Below are 24814 nucleotides of genomic sequence, written 5' to 3' on the forward strand. Positions count from 1 at the left end.
GAAGTGTGTAGCACTTGTATGTTGGCATGAGCTGTATGAGGATTCTATGGTGCTGCTTTTATTGTCTGAGTGTGTGTCTGTGTGTGTAACGTAGGTGTCTGCAACAGTGTGCAATGGTGAGGTTGTGAGTCCATTTGTGTGTGCATTGCTTGCGTGTAGTGTGTGTGTGTGTGGGCGGGGGGTTATGTGTGCATTGCTTGTGTGTAGTGTGTGTGAGAGGGGGGTTTATGTCTTCATTGCTTGTGTGTAGTGTATGTGGGGGGGGCGGTTTATATGTGCCTTGCATGTGTGTAGTGTGTGTGGAGGGGGGGTTTCATGTGTGCATTGCTTGTGTATAGTGTGTGTGTGTGGTGGGGGGGGGGGGTGTTTGTGTGTCAATTGCATGTGGTGTTTTATTGTCTTGAGTGTGTCTGTGTGTGCAACACCAGTGTCTGCAACTGTGTGCAATGGATAGTCTATTTTGTGAGGCTATTTGTTTGTGCATAGCTTGTGTGTAGTCTGTGTGTGGGTTTGTGTGTGCATTGCTTGTGCGTAGTGTGTAATTGGGCTTGTGTATGCATTGCATATGTGTAGTGTGTGTGTGTGGGTGTGTGTGTGCAGCTTTTTTGTGTTAGAGGACTTGTTCTCTTCACTCACACATATTGCTGCTATGGACAGAAGATGAAGGCCATGAGTTGCTAAGCAACAGTCAACGTGATGAAAAACAAAACAGTATCAAAAGTGGAGTGTTCAGTGTTTCAACGAGAGCGCTTGCCCTTAGGCTGCAGATTTCATATGTTTTATGTTTCTCTCAATACAAATCAGCACGGACGTAAGACCCTGTCATACTAACCGACTCTGCCAAGCTCACGCCATGTACCACAGAATAATGTGACAGAATCTTCACTGTATACAGCTATAAATGCCTAAACACTTATAAACAGCAAGACGACCTCAAATGAATGTCTCTGTTAATGTAAACGGCTCTATTTAAACCTATTTTTTGTTATTTAGCCATCACAAAAGGTTGTACAGCATGTTATTTTAGGTGTTAAGTGTATTTTTCTGATGTCTATCTGCTAGTGCCTGTATTTCTGTGAAAAGAACCAGGTCACATATTTGGAGAGTTTATAGCTTATATAAGTTTATAGCTTATATAACTACACCACCTGTGCTACCACCTTCTTCAGGAGATTGATTATAGAAGTATTGTATTGCGTATCACCTTTTATCCTAGGACGAATGCGCCAAGCCAAATAAAAACACAACTTCAAAGGACTTTTATCTTTTATCTATCTATGTGTTTTCATCTACTATTTCTGCTGAAATGACTCAGTTTTCTCTGGGTCTCAAAATGACAGCGGGCTTGTTTGAGTACGTTTACCAAGACAACGTTGAATTCACGCCATACATTTCCTTCCTTGTTTTTGTACATTTCTGTTTTAGGCATGGACGTAATTTTGATTTCAAAAGTGGGGGGGACATGGATTCGTCGCTATTTAAATATTTGGTTTTAACCGTAAAAACTGGGGGGGGGGGACCAAAACCGGCTTTTGAAAAAGTGGGGGGGACATGTCCCCCCCGTCCCCCCCCCCAAATTATGTCTGTGGTTTTAGGTACCACACACACACACACACACACACAACCGTTTTCTCAAATGATATACCAGCATCACTGCTCCGACACGGAATGAAAGCCTGGCATTCATCAACAGACATTTACAGTGACAATATCAAAACCCAGAACTTTCAATTCTACCTTTTACCTAGTCTGATGGTGTGAATTGTGTGTGACTTGTGTATTTGTGTGTTAATGGGCCGCCCAATGGAGGATGGGTTCCCTTTTGAGTCTTGGTTCTCCCGAGGTTTCTTCCTATTTCCCACCATCATAGGGAGTTTTTCCACACCACTGTCGCCTTTGGCTTGCTCATTAGGGTTCTGGACCCATAGTATTGTTAACCTTGTAAACCCTGTAAAGCTGCTTTGCGACAACTTGAGTTGTTAAAAGCACTATACAAATAAACTTTGATTGATTGATTGAAATGATGATTCATACATGTAGATGTTTTATTGCTAGTATTTAATTGATATAGTCATATCTCTATAAACAATTATAGCTTTATAGCAATGTCAAACAAATATTTGTAACTCCCAGTTGAATTTTATGAGCTAAAACAATATCCACAGTTAGCTGAAAGCCTTGGTCAAGAACAAGTAAATACCTGGCTGACATTTTTGTTACCACAAGGACACAAGGTAGTAAACAAAAGTTACACAAGTACTCACAAGTATTGAACATTTTGAGTATTTTCTATTAGCATTTCTACAGCTACCCTGTGTATTGTCACCTGGGGTAGGTGTGTATCAGCGTGTCTGCAGACTGGGGAGGTGGGCTGTCTGTAAATACGTGCTGTGTCACAGTGTGCTGGCAGACGTGAGGGCTACCCAGGAGGACATGACAGCAGCACAAAGCGCCATGAAGCTGTGCTCATTCACGCTGCATAATGAATGACTAGCAAGCGCAGACTGGCACGGACGTGTCAAACACAGGGAGGGCAGGTGTGAGTCCCCTACTGGTCCTCACAAAGAGTGTTAACTGTTCACGCACATACATGCATGCGCACACTCATACAGACATGCATGCTCCCCAACACCCAACTCTCTCTCTCTCTCTCTCTCTCTCTCACAACACACACACACAAAAGCATAAAAGGTTACATTACTGATCTAGCGTGAGTAAAACAGTTTCATATTTGTATTCAGAAACCTAAAAAATAAAGTCAGATAACTACAAAAATGTAAATACAATACATTTGCTTTTTTTTGGGATAATATGGGAAGTCTTATTTGATAAGAACCGTTGTTACTTGGATGGAAAGTTGCAATTCAATTCCTGATAAAGTCTCTTTCAAAAGTAATTTGGTTTAAATCCACTCCCTTAAAAAGTAATGAAAGAGTAATAAAATAAAATAACACACGCACGCGCACACGCACACACACACACGCACACACACACACGCACACACACGCACACACACACACACACACGCACACACACGCACACAAACACACACACACACACACACACACACACACACACACACACACACACACACACACACGCACACACACACACACGCAAATTATATAACACTAGAGCTTTATGCTCTGCCAGATTCTCACGCGGTTGCCGTTGCAGTGTTTGTATTCGCTCCTCCCATCTCAGACCTGCTGCGCGCTCTCAAAAGAGCAAAAGACAAGCGCACTTCTTCATTTATGAGACGGATTGCGCATCGAGACGCGAGGAAGAACTAAGATTAACGTGTCGCGTTAGTGATTCGTCTGCGTGATTACAGTGAATCAAAATATTGGTAAATGGACTAAATCTATCGAAATTGGTATAAATTGGTATATATTCACTATTTGGCATTGGATATTTCATTGCTGACTCTGTAGGAAACATTCAACAGGTTAGTGGGCTTTGGCTACGTAATCTTTGAGAAGACTGTGTTATGTGTGTTTGATATTATGATTACAACGCATCGCTTCCAAATGAACCATGTGTGATTCTATAAGTAAAACAAACATTTTCCAAAGTCTGCTTGAAATTACTGCATTCGAATAATAGGATGTCTGCTGTTTAAGTAAACCAAAACATCGCGCCATCGAGATACCTAAAATGCACATTAAAAAAACATTTAAAAACATTTTAAGTTCTAGAAAAGCTTAATGTAATTGATGTTTCGGTTGGGATGTGTCTAGTAAACATTTTGGTGGTCGCTGATCTAATTTTCGAGGGACCGCCCGCCCAGTGACGACTGGGCGTGAGTCATTTCTCAGACCCAGTAAAATTGCGAGCAATAGTTGAATTCTTTCCTACATAAAATCTTAAACGTAAACCGATGGCAACGGTTTACAAATATTTAACAACTTTAAAATAACGATTTTAATTTATGTATAAACGTTTTTATGCATATAACCTTGGTATATCGTATTCTATTTTAAGTTCAGGCTTTTAAAATGTTTGCGACATCAGGGATTGTAATCACATTTCCAGATTGTTATAATTCATTTTCTTGATTTGTTTACAGATTCCAATGTGTGACCTCAGCATGGACCAAGTGACCCCCCTGTCTTCGGTGTATCGCTACCTGAAGGTAAGGGCCGAGTGTATTCCTATATTAAAAATAGAAATAGCTGGAATTGTAAACAGGAGCAGTTGTAGCCCTATACGTTGTAAAAGTAGACTTGACACTTGATTTTTCTGTGTGCATGAACACCGCATTCACACTTGAAGAAGCTGGCGTGATTCTGAACCGCAATGACTTTATCTCTTACTAGTGTGCCTAAGAGGGTTCTCTATTTTAATTATTGGTATTTTAACATAAGAGTTAGCCATTACTCCACGTACTGTTGTAACGTGATTGTGTTTAGGAAGTGTACATTTTGAATTATGCCTTAGCTTCCATAACACATGTTAATTAATGGAAGCATCCTATTCAAAATCTAGTTTGCCGTAGGTACTTTTTGGCTTTGCGTTCGTATATACTTAATGAGACCATAAAGCTTCCACGCAACGTGCATGGAAAAATCTGTGTCGGATATAATCTAATTAAAAAAGGTTTAATCTGATTTGAAGACAGTAGAGTTGTTGCTATCCGATTGGAGGAGGACGCGTTTTCATTTAGACTCCCACGCGCAGCCCTGCTGCTACGGAACAGGAAGGTCCAAATATGGTCATATGTTGGAGTTGGCTGAGGGTTTACTGTGAGGCAGCCAGCGTTTGAGCAATGCAGTGAGCTCTGAGAGGAGTGCCCTCTGGGTTTTTCCCGCTGCTTGCTGTCTGTGCGGTTTATTACCAAAACGAGTCTTGATAGGCAGACTGAAGTTTAATGATTCATTGTCTGGCTGTTATTAACTTAATGAGTTTACCTGTCAATTACCTGTCAAAAACAGTGAACAATACATTTTAATGGCCTCTTTTCTCTACTTAGATATACAATGGCCTTTTCATGTGTTCAGCATTGTTTGTATATTTAGGGTTCACACACATAGTGTGGGAACCCTATTGTAATTCTTATTTTACTTTTAAAAAATGTACTATATTATAATTACATTTTTATTCACTTTTGTTTTACAGAGACAGGTAGCTTTTGAACTGTTTGAGGACCCCATGTCTCTGTTCTCTGGGTGTTATCCCTCCGTAGAGGAAGAGCAGGCAGCTCAGGAGGTCCCATCAGGTCTGGAGTGTGTTCCACAAGGTGAGATACCAGCTTACATCAAGAGGAATAACTATAGCTTCATTTTTTTATTTTTTTTAATCTCTACTAAGATGTTATAAACCACAGGCAGTTTAAATTAAGATTTTAACAGAAACACTGCTTCCAGTAACAATAACCTCAGCAATACAAACAATTTATTGAATTACTCATTCAGTGGTGTGTGTGTGTGTGTGTGTGTGTGTGTGTGTGTGTTTCTCAGACCTGGGACCATGCTCTGTGCCCCTTCTCACTCCCTGTAGTAAGGCGGTGATGAGCCAGGCCCTGAAGGACAGCTTTAATGGCTTCTCCAAAGTTCAGCGCATCTGCAGCATCTCCAACAGTGAGCGTCCCTCAGCCCCCATTTTAATATAGATGCAAAACGTTTATGCTGGATGCAAATGAATTCTCGTGATTGCCAGTGATGGTAGCATCACATTCAAACATTGGTTCTCCAGATCCGCGGAAATGGACCAAGCAGCATGTCCAGCAGTGGCTGCACTGGGCCTCCAGTGAGTTCAGCCTCACCAACGTGAACTTCTTCAAGTTTGACATGAGTGGGCAGGAGCTGTGTGACCTGGGAAAGGAGGGCTTCCTGGACCTAGCCCCAGACTTCGTGGGTGACATCCTCTGGGAGCACCTGGAGCAGATGATGAGAGGTTGGTAGTGTCTCTCTCAGCCTCACAGCAGTCATGAGCGCTCCCATGGCAGCCCGCCCTGAACAAGCTTCTCCCTTTTGTTTTCCTACAGCTTGTCTGGAGAGCAGTGAGCCCAGAGCGGTCTCCCGGCCGGCTTCAACCGCCTCAAACTGGATGAGCAGCAACTCCGTTGGTAAGACAGAAGGCTTGGACTCCTTTTAAATAACCATTTTCCATTTCCATATGCTGGAAAACATTTTTATACACAACTCTGAACACTGTTGGTTATTTTAGCAGAGGAGAAGTGTGTAGAAGTCTAAGTGAGTGTGTTTGTCCTGAAGGTGTCGGCTTGGAGGACACGCAGCTCCAGGTGTCTGAGAGTAGCGCTAGTCTCCTGAGAGAGTTGTTTGAGGCTTCAGAAGAACCCAGCCACCTGCTCTCTGACCCAGACTTCTCAGGGTTCCCCAAACCTCAGCTGAGCACTGTGAACGTCAGTTATATCAGCCAGGAGTACCTGAACAGCAAGGCTGCTCCACGCCTCACCACACCCTGTGAGTTGAACCACCTCTGGCTTCAGTTTCACCTCAGGCCATTATTAGCTTATTACGATTGTAATTTCCTCTTTTGTCCTGCCAGCCCAACAATGATAATTACAAATACTATAAACGTGCCAGATTATTACAGTCGACACATAAATTAATATTAAGTGTCGTCACTGCTTTGATTTTAAGCAAACTTATGTCTGGATGTTTTGTTCTATAGTCTCATCCCGTGAGCAGACGTCTGTGGAGAGTGTGGACAGTACCGACGGCACCGGCGTCCTACGATCCTGGGGCAGCCAGTCGTCCCTCGCCGACGCTCAGCGCGTGCCGTCGCACGACAGCTTCGATGATGAGTACAGCACGGTGACGCTGGGCCTGGGCAGGCAGGGCGTGTCCTTCAAGGACTACGTCCAGGAGCAGAAGGAACCGCTTGAACAGGGCATGCCCGTCATCCCCGCTGCTGTGCTTGCTGGATTCACAGGTGGGTGAAAAACAAAACCTTTTATTAACCTGCTCAGTGAAAAAGTGCTGAGCGCATGTGAGGGTTGAAAGCACCAATCAGAGCAGAGGTTAACAGACGATCTGCCATTTTCTTCTCCAGGAAGTGGCCCCATCCAGCTGTGGCAGTTTCTCCTGGAGCTCCTGACTGACACGAGCTGTCAGAACATTATCAGCTGGACCGGTGACGGCTGGGAGTTCAAGCTCACCGACCCTGATGAGGTAAGAGGGCTGGTGTAGTACAAGAACACAAGCAAGCGAAACCAGTACGAACAACCATGAGGCTGCAGCTCACGAGACTTCGGTGAGATCTCTAACGTGGCTCCGTGTCTCCGTGTAGGTGGCGAGGCGCTGGGGTCGACGCAAGAACAAGCCGAAGATGAACTACGAGAAGCTGAGCAGGGGCCTGCGCTACTACTACGACAAGAACATCATCCACAAGACCTCGGGCAAGCGCTACGTCTACCGCTTCGTCTGCGACCTGCAGAACCTGCTGGGCTACGCTGCCGAGGAGCTACACGGCATGCTGGGAGTGCAGCCTGACACCGAGGACTGAGGGGAGGGGGTGCACGCGCCACGGAGACCACGGGGGAAGCCCCCGAAGCCAACTGTCACGCCACAGGCCTTTTCCAAAGGACCACGGCCAAGTCTGAGGCCGCACTTGAGGACTCCGCACCGGCCCACGGAGCGGATCGCCGCTTGTCTTTCTCCGTTTCCCACAACCACGCTTCAGCGAGACGGACCTGCCGAAAACTGCCCGAATGTCTGGGACGAGCTGAAACCGGCCCTGTCAGACTTTAAGATGCACGGATTCTGAATATATTTCTTGCGCTATCCTTGAGAATGACTGTCTTTCTAAATGTGGATTATTTTTACTGTCGCTTAAATAATCAAAAGTGGGCACAAGAAGGTATCACGGGAGTATGTTTACACCCAAATGTACCTATACAGAGAGCTTTTTACAATGAGGATTTTTGTTAAGTTTTTTACATGCTTTTAGAGATAGCTCAGAGTGTGCCTGTGTAAGATGGTGTGTTGAGACCACTGTCTAATGCCAAGTGATGATGCCTTTGTCAAGTGCTTTAAACGCAGTGCTGGTGTGTAGACACGCACATTTAATTTTTCTGCTGCCAGCCAGTGCCAGCACTGTGCCACATAGGGTCACATGACCACAACTTTCACCGCAGGGCCCTCGTATGGGCTCATCGGCTGGGATGCCATCCGACTCTGAGCAGCATCCTCTTTAAATGCAGTATAGGACATAAAGTGTATAACTGATGGGATGAATGTCATGATGGCAGCTGCTGTGATGAGGCATGTCTCATGTCCGCGTCGTTGCCTGGAAGCCAACGTGAACATCGCAATTTCAGTATTTTATTACAGAGGGTTTATTTTGTTGGGTGTATTGATTCTGCGTTTAGTAAATAGCATCTCACTAGAAAATCAGATGCGCTTGTAAGATTGTTATCGGATTTTGACCAGGCAGCAAAGATTTGCCTCAGTTTTAAAGATATGATGTTTTAACTACAATGTCAGTTTTTATTTATCTTTTTACATGTCTAAAATTATTTAGCTCTATTTATATAAATTAAAAGCCATACAGGCCCTCAGAGGATACTGCAGATATCTGAAAGCTGGAATTGAAATAAACTTAATTTTCTACTTTGCTGTGGCTAGTTATCCGTACAGTGCAGTTTTATAACTAGTCTTGTGTGTGAAACACCTGTCTGCTGCTCTGAACACTCAGCAGCATCTCAGCAGTTGAAAATGATGAAGATACTGTGTTGTATCAACTATATATATATAAATAAACAATATGAGACTATGTATCAATACATATCAATATGTATCAATACTGCTATGTTGTCTAAATGTGTAAATATAAAGAAATTATGAATTTCATCTCATTCATACCAATGACTAAGATGTTAATGTTATGAAAGGGAACTTGGTCCCAACACATGGTGATATCTGTGTACGGTCATATGAATCTGAGATGTTGTGAAAAGCGAACCTAGTCCATGTTACAGCTGTAACATGTATTGTGAAACTGCTTAGATATGTTTAATGTTAAACTCATTCCTGTTTTGATGTGTTCATAAAAACTATTTTTCTACATAAATAACTTTCCTTGTGTTCTCTGTTACTGTGATGCAATCACTGATGGATTGTTTTTGAAACATTTAGTAGAAATTCACTACTGAACGCTGAACTCTGCCTTCTGTAAATAAGGAGGGACTGAAAAAAGCAGCATTATGAAGCCACTGGTTTATATTAATGAACAATTTCAGAGAAAATGTTTCGATCTGGATTCCGCTGCCCTTCTCTATAGCAAAGAACTGATCCTAGACCAGCACCTTTAATCAATGTATAACTGTGACCCAAAAAAGAGTAACTTAAAGACTGCTAGAGAGCAAGATACTGCTGAATGATATTTGTGTATACAAATGTCTGAGAATGTGTGTGTCACTGGTGAGCTATACCTGACTAATGACTCAGGGCAGTGGTGGTTCCATTGTGATGTCAGAGAAAATGGCGGTAGCGCCTCAGAACTACATGGTAATGTTTGAATGGCCAAACTGCTGCAGGTTCCATCTGTTTAGGTCCGAACCTTTTTGTGTGGCTATTATCGACATACGCTACTCGACAATTTTTCGTAACATGTCGTTTACTTGTGACAGTTCTGCCACTTAAAACTCGTCGTTTGTCAAGTGTGAAGACACCTTTGTATCTGTGATGAAATAAATTTGTTTTTCTCAAATGATTTCACATGTGTCTGGTCTTCAAACGCAACCCGGACAGCTCCAGTCATAACCACTCCAAGCCGCTTCACTGAGGGAGGTCCTTCTCCTCGGCACACGACACATCATGAACTCTCTGACACAGGCTTTCGGACCTTGCAGAGAATGTATCACCTCACAAACACACACACACACACACACACACACACACACACACACACACACACACACACACACACACACACACACACACACACACAGAGTATTCACTCTGGTGGGGAGGGTGGAGAAGCAGGAACTTGCCACATAAGCACAGAGCACCATGCACCAGCACGTGAGCAGTGAGGAACGAGACTGATGCAAGCACGTACCATGCCCAGTGTTGGAAACGTTTGACGTTATCATCGTACTAGTACATCAAATCCCATAACTCACACAAAAGCCTGTTCAGTAAATGACATACCTCACATTAAACCGGGGGAGAGAAGCTGTCAGGGGCAAATAAAACTAAACCATAGTCATTACTGGAAATGAAGGCAATAAAATGTCTCAGTGCTGTCTTTGTGCTGTGTTATCTGCAACAATATGAACTGGACATGCTGTGTTCGACAGAGTCCTCAGGTAACTACATCAAACTGTTGTAGAAGCAATATGCTGAAAGTAAACCTTGAAACTGCTGCTTGATGGCTTCATGGCCAACACAACGCAGACTGCTGTACCGTCGACAGCCTCCTTCAGCTGTGGAGAGAAACTAAACTAACCTAAAACTGAACTAAAGTGGATATACTTTCACTCAAGGATTCCTAATTATCTTCTTTTCCACTGTCTTATTGTCCACGGTCCACATAAAGAGTGCATACAGAACCCATGTTACTGGTGATGTTTAAAACAAACATGCAAGCTTAATTTTCTCTGTCTTTCTCTCTCTCTCTCTCTCTCTCTCACTCACCCACTCAGTTACACTCACACTCACACACCCTCCCCCACATTCCCCATTCCTCTGCTCAAGAATGATTATGTATGTGAGCGATTCAGAATTGAGTAAAGTCTGTTCAGGTGAAGGACAGAAACATGGAGAACATCTCACACTGGACGCACTGTACTATTGGCGCCCGGCTGCTGAGCTCCACAGGGAGTTTCTTCGTTTCTTTCTTTCTTGGTTTCCCTCACAACCACCACATGTAGCCTTGACGCCCGCAGAAGACCAGCTTATTGCTCTTCAAAACATGTCAGGCAATACGCTTGCCTGAACAAATGATTTTGAATAGAATAATAGGACAGAGTGAAATGACATACTAACGGCTGGTGAAAAAAAACAACTCCATCTGGAAAGGCTTCCCAACAGTCCTCAGACGAGAGAGCGCGCAGGCGTCTAAGTGTTGAGTGTGATCTTTATTCAGGAGGCACCACCAGCACTGTACTGAGTCAGTAACACAGAAGTAATCATCCATGAACAAAGGGGACAATAATGCAGACAGGCAGTTGACCATAGTCTCTTTATTAGGTGGTGTACATGCAAAACCAGGTTATGGTGATATTTTAGGTTTTGTTAATATTTCCTGCATATACTGTAAATGTTAATATCAGCTAATGAGTACCATCATTGCTTAGTGCATAGTAAACTTTTTAACTTTTTAAAACTATGTAAACTCTTTAATATACATACAGATAATACCTTATTAATATGATAACTCTTAATCTAATCTCAGAAAAATGTATTCAGAACAGTAATAGCTTGATGGTGCATGTAGGTGATAACAAACAAATCTGAAGTTTCCAAGTTCTCTTAGAAGGTAACTGTACAGGGATTATTTTAAATATTCAATCTTCCACATTCAGACGCTTCACCAGGCACATTCACTACAACCCTGGAGTGGCCACATTTCACTAGATTACGTGGCCAACATGTAGGCGCTCTCACAGCAGAGAACCTGAGAACAAGGGGTTATGCACGTGTGTGTGTGTGTTTGTGTGTGTGTGTACATGTATCTCTGCATGTGTTACAATAAGATCACCCAGGCCATCTGAATCACAGGAATGTTCTCAGAACAGACTCACTGTGTAAAGCACAAGATGAAGCTCCCCAAGATCACACATTCACACCCCCTGCCCCCCAACATACACACACACACACACACACACACACACACACACAGAATGTGTAAAGGCTTCTAATGAGTCAGCGGGAACATTTGCTTGGCATATTCAGGAATACAAATTCTCATACAGTCTCAAGTGTATCAAGCAATGTTACGCAATGTTACACAATGCTTTGAATCTTTTTGGACTGAAGTGCACACATCATAAAATGACTAATGTCACATGAAATCAGACTTTACTGATTTATACTGAATCATACATTCTCTTTTTCAGTGCATGGACTATTGGCCTAAACTGCCAATGATTGATTTGAATGTCATAGACATTTGTCTGTGTAAGGAATGCCACCTGATCTGTCTTAATCAACCTCACCTGCCCCTCATTACCACACCCCCTTCAGCCTTACTTAAGCACTTCACCAGCACATCTCAGTTGCAAAGTATTGCCGACTCATGCCGCGTACCAAGCCTTTCTATATCCTGTCTGCTCTCCTGTGTCCTGACCCTCGCTTACGTCCCCGACCTTGTCTCCTGCCTAGTCCCTCTGTACCTCCTGACTTCTGCTCCCCCGGTATGACCCTGGACCGTCCTGACCACGCCAAGAGAACGCCGTTACTGATCCTAGTACTCGTGATTCACCTGCCTGTGTTTGTACCAGCGTCTCATTTAAATAAAAGCGGTGTTCTTCCGCATTTGGATCCCTCTCTGCCTGTTCAATACGTTACAGTCTGGTAGTCATCTGGTAGACTTTCTTGCAAATAATTAATTGGAATTCATTTGAATTAATTGTGCATTATTGATATAAAATGGATTCAACATCCCAGTTTTAGTAGATTGCCAATTTTTGTTTCAGAAAAGAGAGTTTTCATACAAATTTCTCTTTAATGTTGTCACTGATGCAGCTGTCATAGAGAAGTAATATCTGAAACACAGATTACTCATGGCTCATAAAACCACACATAACAAGCCAAGAAGTGGGCCATGGCTCAGGAGAACGTAATAAACACAGAATGGAAACATTGGTTCAGTTCCATCAGTGACTGGCTCAGTTCACTGGTATTTCTCTAGTGTGCTATGCATTAAACAGTATCATGATTGCCTCTGCATCATACTGACTTATTAAACTGTGACCACGTTTTTCCCCAAACATGCAAAACAATCTACTGGGTCACCTTGGCTGTTCAAAGGTTTAAGCAAAGTTGAGGTCCTAAAGGTAAAACCAGGGTACAATGTCTTGATAATAATACTATAACAGTATTTAGCAAAGTAGAAAGTATGTAGGTATACTTCTGATATAGGTAGGTGAGTGTGGTTGCTGAGACCACAAGACTATTTTAGGCTGGACTGCTTTGGGTGATGAAGTACCACCAACCCAGCAGTGATGCTAACAAGTAAAAAATACAGAAGTGGTAATGTGCTTAGATCCTGACAGGGCAGAGCAGTGTTTCTCAACCCAGTCCTCACGGCCCACATTGTGACATTATTATGTCCCTGTCCTGCAGTTCTTTCGTGTTTTTGATTTTGTGCTAATTCTATAAGTAAGTTAAGTCTATTTTCCTGGATAAATTATGCTTCTGTTCTGCCTAATATAAGTAAGCCTATGTGCAATCAAATGTACTGTAACAATAGTGCAATATCCTTCGGGATCGACCGATCGATCCGTCCATCAGTTCATCAATCAATCCATCAATCAATCATTTGATCATTCCATCAATAAATCCATCCGTCCCTGTTGTGCAGGCTGTCACAGTCCAGTCCGTTACCTGATCAAGCAGCTGATGTGATGGATGGGGAGGGACAGGTGGACATTCACAGGGCGACGCTCGTCCAACCCGTTCTGCTTGAGGATCGTGTGCTATTGTTCGATTCCTATGTGGCTGTTTGCTTCACGGCTTGGATTACGATTGACTGTGACTAAAACGGCCCTTTGCATGTTGATGCCTGTACTCTACGTAGCATAGTTGAAATATCCACACGTGGCACAAGACTCTCTTTGTATGTGTGTGTAAACAGATAGCACACCAGTGCTATTGTTTTGTGTTTGGTTTTAACTATGTTTGATAATGGCCCAGACCTGAAGCCCTCTCACATGCACATTTCACAACACATTTATCACTTTTGGCACCACTACTCTTCTCTTTCCTTCCTTGTCTTACAGTCTTAACCCAAGATGAGGTCAAAACAACCGTTTTAAAGAGATTTCACTGCAATTCCCAAGTGTTCAATCCTTTTCGTTAAACTGTAAATCACCCCAGTGACTGTGATTGTAATCGGCCAAGCCATATATGCTATAGCCCGCAGCGTTTGGCTTCTAAGGGTCCGAACAGGTTCTGCATTCCATCTGCACGCTGTTACCTGTGAGCCAGCCAGCGGTGCGCTCATGCACGTCACTGCAGCGGCTCCACCCCCCTGAGTCAGGCTGGGAGCATGCGGGCCTGGGCCCATGCCCAACGCACAACACCGCTCATACACATGGTCATACAGAGGCCTGACGAAGCAAGGGGTAAAACACACACTGCAACGATGTACAAGACACACAGCACCACCCACACTCTTTAAGTCAGACTAGAAGAATCTTGTTAATAAATGAATACCAAGCGAGGAGTCACGTCTAGCAAAACAATTTTTTTTACATCAGTAATGCCCAACTATGAATGAACACCTTTGTGTGCTATTTACCTTGTCCTTGAATGAAAGAATGAAACCACACCACACACTCTTAACAGTCCTCGATTAAAGTCTAACTGCAGTAACATCGTGTTTGAAAGAGGGTGGCGTGACTGGGAGAAAGTACCAGAAAGGCTGGCAAGTGCATACATCTACGCAAATGCAAAGCTGAGGTGAATTCTGTGGTTTCTCTTATGACGGTAGCTTCAGATATCTAAAAAGAGAAGGTGTAAAACTCTGCAGGCCGTAAACAGGCTGTAAACTGAGCTCTGTAAACAGAATAAGCCTTTGCCTGCTGCTTTTCAACAGCTGTCTGTGATAACGTTGAAGATAGTTCGCAGAGAGAATCTGCACTTACGAGCTAATCTCACAAACATTTTTGTGGTTTCTTACCACAAAAAAAAACTTCTGTGAGTTTTTTACGATCCCCCAAGGGGCCAACAACTCTGCCTCATAGGCGAAAACTAAACAACTGTGTCAGACAGCATTCTTTCACGTAATCAGGCCCTGACATTAACCTGGTCTGTAACAACACGATGTCTTGGAAACCATTTGGGCTTTTTTTACTAGGAAGGCAGCATATGAGCAAAGCTGTGTGACCTGGTAAAACATTTTGAACCACGGGAGGCTGTGGTCCACACATGACCAAAAAAAACAAAAAAGATCAGGAAAAAGCAGGTTTTTGAGATTTGAAGTACTCACTACAAGCCAATTCCCACAGACATTTGTAGGTGTAATTAGCAGTTTATGGAAGACTTTACTCTATGTACCATTACACAGGAGCACAGTAAGATCTCCGGAAGCAGGTCTACAGCGGTAAAACACATCTCAGATGAACCATGGGACAGTGTAAGAACACACTGTGAAGCACAAAGCTGGGCTGTAGGAGCTGCTCTCCTCAAAGACCTGACCTCGGTGCACTGTCTACAGCTGAGGAGTACCGTCACCCCAACACCTGCCTCACCCACGCAAGGCGTTGACCTGTGGGAGGATCACCATCACACGTCTGATCAAAGCAGATTTGTTTAACCTGGCAGTCCTCCAGATGACCTCGGGGCAGAGGTGCAAAAAGAACTTAAGACAAAGGAGAGAATGTTTAACTCAGCCAAACAGCCTATTTCCTTGGAATCGTTCCGCCTACACTCCCTTTACCGTAAGATGGCCCGCCTTTGTTAGGTGTGGGAGGAAACATATTGCTCTCTGCAGGTAAACAGGTAAGAAGGTGTGGAGAACCGTGGGTATAGGGGGTTCTCAGGCAACAGAAGGCTTGTGATGTAGCTCTCATCCCTGAGATATGAGGCCAGGCTTCAACAGTATGTATTATATTCAGAGTTGTATAGTAACGAAGTAGAACTACTTCGCTACTGTACTTAAGTACTAAAATGCTGTATCTGTACTTTACTGGAGTATTATTTTTTTCTCCTACTTCCATTTTTACTTCACTACATATTTTCCATCAGTTTAATACTTTTACTCCGATACATTTTTTACGTGCTATATAGTTACTCGTTACAATTATAAACGTGTTAGCTGGCGCTGTCACCGTGTCAAGCGATCAGGCTGTCTTATGAGAAAACTGCGCATTCTCCGGTCGCATCTCGTTTACTCTGCTGCTGCCTTCACTGAACACTTGAGCTTCGTAATTTAGGTTCACTCGACACGTCGTGACTGCCGCAAGGGTCCGCGCGGCAAAAATGACGCAATCGCGGCGGCTCCGCCCATGCGCGTTGACCACACGCGCGCGGTCGCGTCGCGAGGTCGTGCACCTCTCGATTTTTGTGCGTGCGAAGTTACAAGGTAGAATTCATGCACTTGTACGGCACTTTGACGGTCAATTTTCTGTATTTTCCAGCACCTTCAGCTTAATTTACATATTTATACAAATACACATATATTCCAAATAATTCGCTTTTTATCTCATTAAAAGAGATGGTACTGTGTTTGGTAACAGCAGAATAGCGCAGTAAGCACTAGTTAGGTTAGATATCTTAGCTAACTAACCTAATTATGTTCATGTCGTGCTGCAGAATTCACTTAACATTAGCTGGCAATAAAGGCGACGTGCTGACTAATCGTGTCCATTCTTATAGTGTAGTGTTTTTATAGGGAAAGGGCATTTAATGAGGGTAAACGCAGGGCAGTAGGCTCACCCTTAGAATCCGAAGGCGAATTTGTACTTCTGCGTCAAACCTACGACATAGCAAGACATAGGTTATCTGTTTTTTGTGTACGAAGTGTTAACCCCAGTTTTTTAAGTACATACAGAACACTTGTACTTGTGATCTTTGACATCTTTGATTTGTAAGTGATATATAAAAACTAATGATAATCAAACTTTGGTGGCTTTCTTTAATTAATTCAAAACACAATACTTGTACTTTTTACTTTCAGTACCTGAGTAATAAATTTTAGACTAAACTACTTGCAATACTTAAGTACAAAAAATGCTGAATACTTCTGTACTTCTACTTAAGTAAAGTTTTTAAAGAACACTTCAACTTCTACTCAAGTCAATGTTTTGATAGAGTACTTGTACTTTTACTCAAGTATGGGTCTCGAATACTTTATACAACACTGATTATATTACATAGCCACACATACAAGACTCCAAAAAGATCACAATTTTTCATATTTTAAACATCATTTGTGATGTATATTTCATTCAAATGGTAATATGATCTTAACACACTGCTGTATTGCCTCTTATTGCACGATATTAACTCAGTATCACATTTTATTTCTTGGCTAATGGCACAACGATAGCTGATTAAAGCATACAGGCACCTCAGACAACCAAGCAAAAGAGACATGTTAGAGCACTGGCAAACATGGCTAGTAACACAATGTGAGTTTATAGTAACGGACAAAGTATCACCAGCCTCTATAGACTACCATGCTTGGGACCAGTGTGCCTCACTTCTTAAATCCACTGGATGCATGCAGTTATATACAGAATTTGAATATCATGGAAAAGTTTATTAATTTTCATAATTTTATTCAAAAGGTTAAACTTTCATAGATTATAGATTCAGGGCCCACAATTGTAATGATTTTAAGTATTTATTTGTTTATTTTAACATAATTTGGGCTTCCAGCTCATAAAACCCACGAAAACAGGATTTCAATAAAATTGAATACTGTGGAGAAATCAGTCTCCTCTGATTTTGCACTAAATATCAAACAACTGAGCTAGCAGCCACTGCCAGAAGAGCAGTGAGACAGAAGAACAGTGGGACAGAACAGTGAGACAGAAGAACAGTGGGACAGAACAGTGAGACAGAAGAACAGTGAGACACTTCCTCAAAGCATGAAACAAGCAAAAAAATGGATGCACTGCAAACCACAAACTTTGACTTGTGAACATTACACAATCTCAGACGCATTTCCCCCTAAACATCTGGGGAGATCTTGCAGTCTGGCTCCTCAACATTATGGCCTGAGCTGTGCGATTAGGATGCCCATGACTTATAGATGCCAAATGACGCACATATAGCCCTTCACTGAGTCAATCTGAAACCAAGGTACATCATACATCTGTGTGCACTCTTCATAAGAGATATGAATGAATGAATGTGCATAGGCAGGTTAATATTTGACATGTGAGATAAAGGAATGTTTCTAAGGTTTAGGGATGTGTTCTACAGCAGTAAACCCAGACTTGACACACCTGCCTTTTATGGTTTACACTGTAATCTAGTCACGTAATGTCCAGACAGCACATAAACCTTATTTCTCGATTATGGGCTGGTGACATACCAGAACTGGTACACAGTCTCACTACAAATGTTACAATTCACAAAACATTTTGTCTTTTAGTTCCCACCCCTATAGTTCCAAATATAGTACTCTATTGTCCAACTAAACTACTCTCAGGCAAGAACCCTTAAAACACTCGAGAGTAGGATTGCTCTGAGCACTTGATCTAACTCAGCAAGTCTTATAACCAAAACTGCTTGGAAAAAAAAGACTGTTCTGGAGTGCATTATGTAATTCCTGGAAACCATAGTGTGAACAGTCGAAGTCCTGAGTTAGCAGAAACAGCACTGAAGCATGAAGCCTTTACCAATTAAGGAGAGAGAAGTGGAGTGAAGGGGCCGGGCTTGGCCTACGACTGGGCCTGCTCTGATTGGCCCAAGACTGGGCCTGCAATGATTGCATCACAGCAGGGAGTTTCCCACCCAAACAAAGCACATACATCACCTCATTGCAAACGTTTACATTTATGTTGCCAGTTGAAACTGGTTATTTAATTCTCTATGCATTGTACATGTGTAACAACCAGGTTTGTGCATCTACTATTCTCACCCAGACCACATTTACACGCAGTCCTGAAATCATTAATAATGATCTTAAACAATAACATCAATACCATGAGGTGTCTCAATCATACTGTCTATTCAAGGTATGACAATAAAACACTATATGTTGAAGTTTGGAGCCACCTCTATAAATATATCATATTATTGTTGTTATCCATGACAGACACAGACGGACAAACAGACAGACATAGATAGATAATTTCATGAACAGCACTGCATTATTATAAAGGCATTGGCTGCCTGAAAATTGCTCTTCCTGAAGACTAGGAGCTGGGGGCGCATTCTCTCTGCTGATTAGTGTGGCGCACTCATCAACATTAACACACACACGCGCACAAAGAACGGTGTGAATATGTGAATACACACTGTTCCTGACGAGCGTTTATGTGAAGGATCACACTGAATTGTCAATCAGATTCCATTCAGCAGAAGCAGGTTCCACGGGGATATCTAACAACCCTCCAGGGCCTGGTATGTTAGCAATTATGAACTGTGACAGGTTTTCTAATTAGGTAGATTTCTGAACACGTCATTTGAAAACTGCAATCATGTGAATTAAAATAAATACCTCATTTATAATCGGTTTAGCTAGTTCAAAGCAAGTTGTTTCTCCAATAGAGAAAACCATTTTTGCTCTCTCAAGTTATGGCTGTTATAAATCAGTAATAAGTGGTAGAATATTAGGCCAATGCACCTGTAGAATGAGACTTTTCTGAATCCGTCTTATTTTACTTTAGCTATGCTTCAGTTGACGTCCCTTGAGATATTACACTACACTAAATGTTACAGTTAGTGCTCTGTCGAGTAAATGCAGACCCCTGAAATAGCCCATCTTAATGGGTTCAGCCATAAGACCAGTCTCCTCAATCTGGACGTTCTGTTCTCATTATAGTCATGTATGGGCACCATAAAGCATTAGGAGCTGAAGTGAGATATTATCCTCATGCAAAAGTAAAAACAACAGAGCATGTAAACAGATATTCAGTATAGCTGGGCACATTACGCATTCCTGTTTCCTTTAATGGTAGATTTGTTTTTTTATGATACACTTTAAAGCCAGAAAACCAGAACCACAGCCATTCAAAAAATGTCAGAGCCGGAGAATCCACAAGGCTGCATGCATACAGCTGTGTCTTTGTAAGCTGCCGTAGAACTGAGCACGACAGCCTTCCAGCAGGGTGTTGGGCAAACGGAAAGAGTGATGCTCTGAAAGGTCTCTGCTGCAGCTGTAATTCAATGCAGAAAGCAGAAGAACACAAAGCCTTACAGCACCACCTGCTGTCCAGAAATAAAATTTCACCAAATCTTAAAAGACAAACAAACTGCTCTTGCATAGAACAGAGGGTCTTTATTTGCCATAAAAAGTATTTTACAAAACAATTTACAATTACATTCCCCTGAGGTCGTTCCACTATGTGTAGAGGTTGCTTTGTGAGTCAGTAATCCTGGTTAATTTCTGCAGAATTTCCGCACTGGGACAGGACTCCGTCTGAGACACAAGGAGAGAAAGATTAATCCTCACCACTCCAGTAAGACTAGGTGAATAACCCACACTCATTACACACGTTAAACACAAACCTTCACCGATGTGCTGAAAGACGAGAGGATGGGTTTATAGGTTTCCATGGTCACGGAGTCTGGGTGACTGACATCAGTGAAGCACTGGAAGAGAACTGCAGGGATGCGATGCACCTGACAGTGACTCAGCACTAGGGTACCCCAAAACCAAAACAAGAAACTCAGTCAGCCTCGAAGCTTTATGAAGGGATGAACTGTGATAACCCTAAACTAGGCAGCAAATGCCTCAGGTAGAAGCAGATCAATTATTTACTTTATTTATTTTATTTGTGCCATAATAAAATAAAATAAAAATTTTGTCAATTGTGATTTTTTCACCGCAATCACAATTTGTCCTCTGCTTTTAACCCATCTGTGCAGTTAGAACACACACACTAGTGATTACTAGGGGGCTGTGGATCACACGTGCCCAGAGCGGTGGGCAGCCCTAGCCCGGCGCTCAGGGAGCAGTTGGGGTTAGGTGCCTTGCTCAAGGGCACCTCAGTCATAGCTTACACATTAGTTAGTTAGCAAACTGCAAGCTTTTACATGATATCAAAAGAAACCTGCATTAGTTAGTGTTGTTTTTATAGTAGTTCAAGTTCTTGGGGCTCTTTGGTTTTGGTCTCCGCTTTGGTGCAGGGGGCCAGTACCTGCAGCAGGCAGACCGGTGACGATATTGGGCTGCTCCAGCAGGGGGCAGGGCAGAGCATCCGTGTGCATGGTGGTCTTCAGTGCACGCAGGAATGGGGCGCCGCTGCCGGTCAGGTAGTCGGGAGACTTATACTCAGCCATGGGGCAGTCAGAGAGCACAGTAACGCTCAGACCTCTCTTCTGCATAGGGCCCAACACCTGCAGCAGAAAGACCCCGTTGGGAAGGGAGGGCCACGTATAATCTGGATTACATTGTCAGATTAGCAACACTAAGTAAATGTCAGTGTGCCAGGGATGCATTAATATGCTGATTATATCCATACATAGGAGAGAGTGAAACAGAGATACAGAGACAAAATTGTAGTCAAATACACAAAGTTTTCAGAGAAACAGAATGTTTGAGGCAGAGGTCCTTCATCAGCTGTATAAGCAAAGTGCTCCACCCTAACTGCAGGGAAGACCTGCTGAATGTGCAAACTGAGAAAAGGCAAACAGCAAACTGGGAAATAACGACCACCACCCACCCCTGCTGCACAGGGTTTAAACTGTGTAAAAATACCCTCCCCTCGAGTAAAGATAACTATGACGTCATTCTGCCCACCTCACCTTTTCTGCCCACTGGAAGAGCTGGTCTTCAGCCACATACGCCGTACTCTGGCAGATGAGAACCTGTGACATGCACAATATACATCTCGGTCCGTTTCTCTAACTATACTCGAACACTGTAGCCAAGGGTTAGCTGCATTTACACTGTATAAAACAATATCCAGTATATGAACTCTGGGGCAAGCATGAAAGAGAAGAGGGCAGAGCCTCACAGAGGGACAGCCATCACGTTGGTAGAACACACAGCCTGGCTCCCCAGGTAGGGGGGCTGCGTCTGGGCGCCTGGACCCTCGGCTCCGCTCGTTCCACAGAGCCACCCAGCCCACCTGTGTCCAGCCTTCAGCACTCAGTACGTGTGCCGAGATAAAACCTGAGCCAGGACATAGACACATAAACGACGCCTCACAACAGCTACCAGGACAACACAAGGACATCTTAGGACGTTCTTAGCACTTATGTGCTATATAAAAATATATGAATCCATCTTACCTGCTGCATTGGGTCCAAATGCTATGATCAAATTAGTAGTGTTGAGATTTCCAGAGCTCTCTAATGCCTTTGAAACCTCTGGACCCCACCTGACATGAACATCCCTGTGGGAAAGAAAAGGCCTGTGTTATTTTCCAAACCTCTCCAACAAGTTACATATATACACTATATTCGCTCACCCATCCAAATTATCGGAATCAAGTGTTCCAATCACTTCCATAGCGACAGGAGTATAAAATTAAAGCACCTAGGCATACAGACATTTGTGAAAGAATGGGTTGCTCTCAGGAGCTCAGTGAATTCCAGCGTGGAACTGTGATAGGATGCCACCTGTGCAAAAAATCCAGTCGTGAAATTTCCTCACTCCTAAATATTCCAGTCAGCTGTATTATAAGAAAATGGAAGTGTTTGGGAACTACAGCAACTCAGCCATGGAATGGTAGACCACGTAAACTGATGGAGTGGGATCAGCGGATGCTGAAGCGCATAGTACGAAGAGGTTTTCAACTTTCTGCAGAGTCAATCATAACAGACATCCAAACTTCATGTGGCCTTCAGATTAGCTCAAGAACAGTGTCCAGAGAGCTTCATAGAATGTTTCCATGGTCGAGTAGCTGCATCCAAGCCATACATCACCAAGTGCAATGCAAAGCGTTGGATTCAGTGGTGTAAAGTACGCCGCCACTGGACTCGAGAGCAGTGTAAAGTGTAAAGTTTGGTGGAGGGGGGATTATGGTGTGGGGTTGTTTTTCAGGAGCTGGACGTGGCCCCTTAGTTCCAGTGAAAGGAACTCTGAATGCTTCAGCAGACCATTTAGGACAATTCCATGATCCCAACATTGTGGGAACAGTTTGGAGCTGGCCCCTTCCTCTTCCAACATGACTGTGCAACAGTGCTCAAAGCAAAGTCCTTAAAGACATGGATGGCAGAGTTTGGCATGGATGAACTTGACTGGCCTGCACAGAGTCCCGACCTCAACCCAATAACAACTTTGGGATGAAGAGTGGAGACTGAGAGCCAGCCCTCTCATCAATATGTGACCTCACAAATACCCTTCTGGAAGAATGGTCAAAATTCCCCATAAACTCACTCCTAAACCTTGTGGAAACATTCCCAGAAGAGTTGAAGCTGTTCTAGCTGCAAAGGGTGAACCAACGTCATATTGAAACCCATGGATTAGGAATAGAATGTAACTCAAGCTCATATGTAAGTCAAGAAAGGTGAGCGAATACTTCTGGCAATATAGTGTATACATACATGCATGCATGCATGCATACGTATGATATATATATACCGTTATATCTTGCTTTTAATTTTGACTCTTCAAGAACCCATAGGATCCCCAATTTTCTCAAATTTCGTATTTTGAGTTTTCGTTCTGTTAAAGACCATGTGTTCGCAGGCAGGAGAATGTAAGTAAAGGTTTTTAACAATCATGCACTGGCGTGAAGGAAAGTAAATCAATTGGTTAAATGAAACTGAAAGTTACACAAACCCGTTGGTCGTCATTCACGTGGTGGGTACAAACAGCACCGGACTCCTATTAATATGGAAAGCTACGTAGTTAGCTAGCTAAGGTTAGCACTATGCACAAACAACTCGACCAAGATGTAGCTCGTTATAAGTCATGTAAACGTGATTTGCCTGGAGAAACTGAAGCCTAGCTCAGTATTAGCGAATAAAACTGCTACGATGTTAGATAGCTTAGCTACATTACAAGATAGCTACATTACCTTTTCGCTTCTATTTCCCGCCGAATCTGTACATCTTCATCCTCTTCCTCTGTGTTATCATAATCATCTTCTTCTACTGCTCTTGAATATGCAGATATAATTTCCCCAAAGAATGTTGCCATGTTTGCAAAGCTACATGCATGCAGTTATGTTCAACTGTGGCTGTGATGGAAGCAGAGAGCGGGTCGCGCCGTCTTCCGGGATGGAGTCACGTGGTTTTCCCGGAGGCGGCGCTGTTTGGACGCCAACGAGGAGCTTCGAGTTCTGTTCTCAGCTATGTTCAACTCCAGGATTTTCATCAAATACAAAGTGAAATCCAAGTGCGATCATTTTCCTTTATAGTGATTATTAGCGTTTACTTTTAGTCATTTCTACCTGTATACTGAAGTAACTGATTTGTGTTTAGATTAAGTATTTTTGATTAGACTATTTTAAGGCAGAATGGGAAAAGTAACGTAATCAGATAATCATGTGAATTAGGTTACAGATATCTTCTTTTTTTTTGTAATCTATAATCTGTAATGGAATTACAAGTAACCCTTCCAACCCTGACTATAATAGGAAGCAATAATATTGGAGAAATGTAAGTAGGCTACTACAGGCAAAGACACCCGCTTCATTATTCCAGTTATATCAGAGTACTGTAGATGTTTTAGCTGTATCGTCATTCCTTCTCTCCAATGAGGAACGAAATCTGCTACATTAACATGGGTCATTTCAGCATTTGAAGACATTCTCTATCCCTTTGACATTTGACATTTTAATAAATAAAACATAGGCCTACATTATATATATATATATATATATATATATATATATATATATATATATATATATATATATATATATATATATATTAGTAAATATATAAAAGGTTATGAAATGGTTAGAAATGTGTCATTTTGACATAAAAACCTAAACTTTTGTTTCAAAGCTTTCAAAGAAATCCAGTAAATGGCAGGTCCCTGTGTTTAATCAAAGGACAACTAACATTTTCATCTTAAACTGAGTTGAGTCTTTATGTTAAATTTAACT

General features: G+C 42.5%; 2 protein-coding genes across 4 annotated transcripts; one reads left to right on the forward strand and one right to left on the reverse strand.

Annotated features, from left to right (window-relative positions):
• Positions 1–3207: 3207 nt before the first annotated feature.
• Positions 3208–9678, forward strand: ets2 (v-ets avian erythroblastosis virus E26 oncogene homolog 2). Its single transcript, XM_077020071.1, has 10 exons — positions 3208–3448; positions 4070–4135; positions 5119–5239; positions 5460–5579; positions 5695–5895; positions 5987–6067; positions 6216–6425; positions 6637–6897; positions 7018–7136; positions 7255–9678. The coding sequence occupies exons 2-10, from the start codon at positions 4076–4078 to the stop codon at positions 7468–7470; spliced, it is 1389 nt and encodes a 462-aa protein (XP_076876186.1). The 5' UTR covers positions 3208–3448; positions 4070–4075; the 3' UTR covers positions 7471–9678.
• A 10042-nt stretch (positions 9679–19720) lies between these two features.
• On the reverse strand, positions 19721–24010 carry psmg1 (proteasome (prosome, macropain) assembly chaperone 1). 3 transcript variants are annotated; one of them, XM_077020075.1, is made up of 8 exons: positions 23780–24010; positions 22047–22150; positions 21770–21927; positions 21558–21620; positions 20951–21149; positions 20319–20449; positions 20132–20229; positions 19721–19966 (listed from the first exon to the last, which is right to left on the reverse strand). In XM_077020075.1, the coding sequence occupies exons 1-7, from the start codon at positions 23899–23901 to the stop codon at positions 20152–20154; spliced, it is 855 nt and encodes a 284-aa protein (XP_076876190.1). In that variant the 5' UTR covers positions 23902–24010; the 3' UTR covers positions 19721–19966; positions 20132–20151. The 3 variants fall into 3 exon arrangements, with proteins under 3 accessions (XP_076876190.1, XP_076876191.1, XP_076876189.1); XM_077020076.1 differs by having other exon boundaries at positions 20126–20229; XM_077020074.1 differs by lacking the exon at positions 19721–19966 and having other exon boundaries at positions 20069–20229.
• Positions 24011–24814: the final 804 nt, after the last annotated feature.

The sequence above is a fragment of the Brachyhypopomus gauderio genome, chromosome 10 (genome assembly GCF_052324685.1).
Source record: "Brachyhypopomus gauderio isolate BG-103 chromosome 10, BGAUD_0.2, whole genome shotgun sequence".
NCBI lineage: Eukaryota > Metazoa > Chordata > Actinopteri > Gymnotiformes > Hypopomidae > Brachyhypopomus > Brachyhypopomus gauderio.

Bases quoted from the DNA above. Each gene is read 5' to 3' on its own strand.
- psmg1 (XM_077020075.1), bottom strand. From the start codon at position 23,901: ATGGCAACATTCTTTGGGGAAATTATATCTGCATATTCAAGAGCAGTA. The intron at 22,151-23,779 runs GTAATGTAGCTA...TCTTTCCCACAG, and splicing joins CGGGAAATAGAAGCGAAAAG to GGATGTTCATGTCAGGTGGG. The intron at 21,150-21,557 runs GTGAGGTGGGCA...TTTCTGCTGCAG, and splicing joins TCTTCCAGTGGGCAGAAAAG to GTGTTGGGCCCTATGCAGAA.
- ets2 (XM_077020071.1), top strand. From the start codon at position 4,076: ATGTGTGACCTCAGCATGGACCAAGTGACCCCCCTGTCTTCGGTGTAT. The intron at 4,136-5,118 runs GTAAGGGCCGAG...TTTGTTTTACAG, and splicing joins CGGTGTATCGCTACCTGAAG to AGACAGGTAGCTTTTGAACT. The intron at 7,137-7,254 runs GTAAGAGGGCTG...GTCTCCGTGTAG, and splicing joins AGCTCACCGACCCTGATGAG to GTGGCGAGGCGCTGGGGTCG.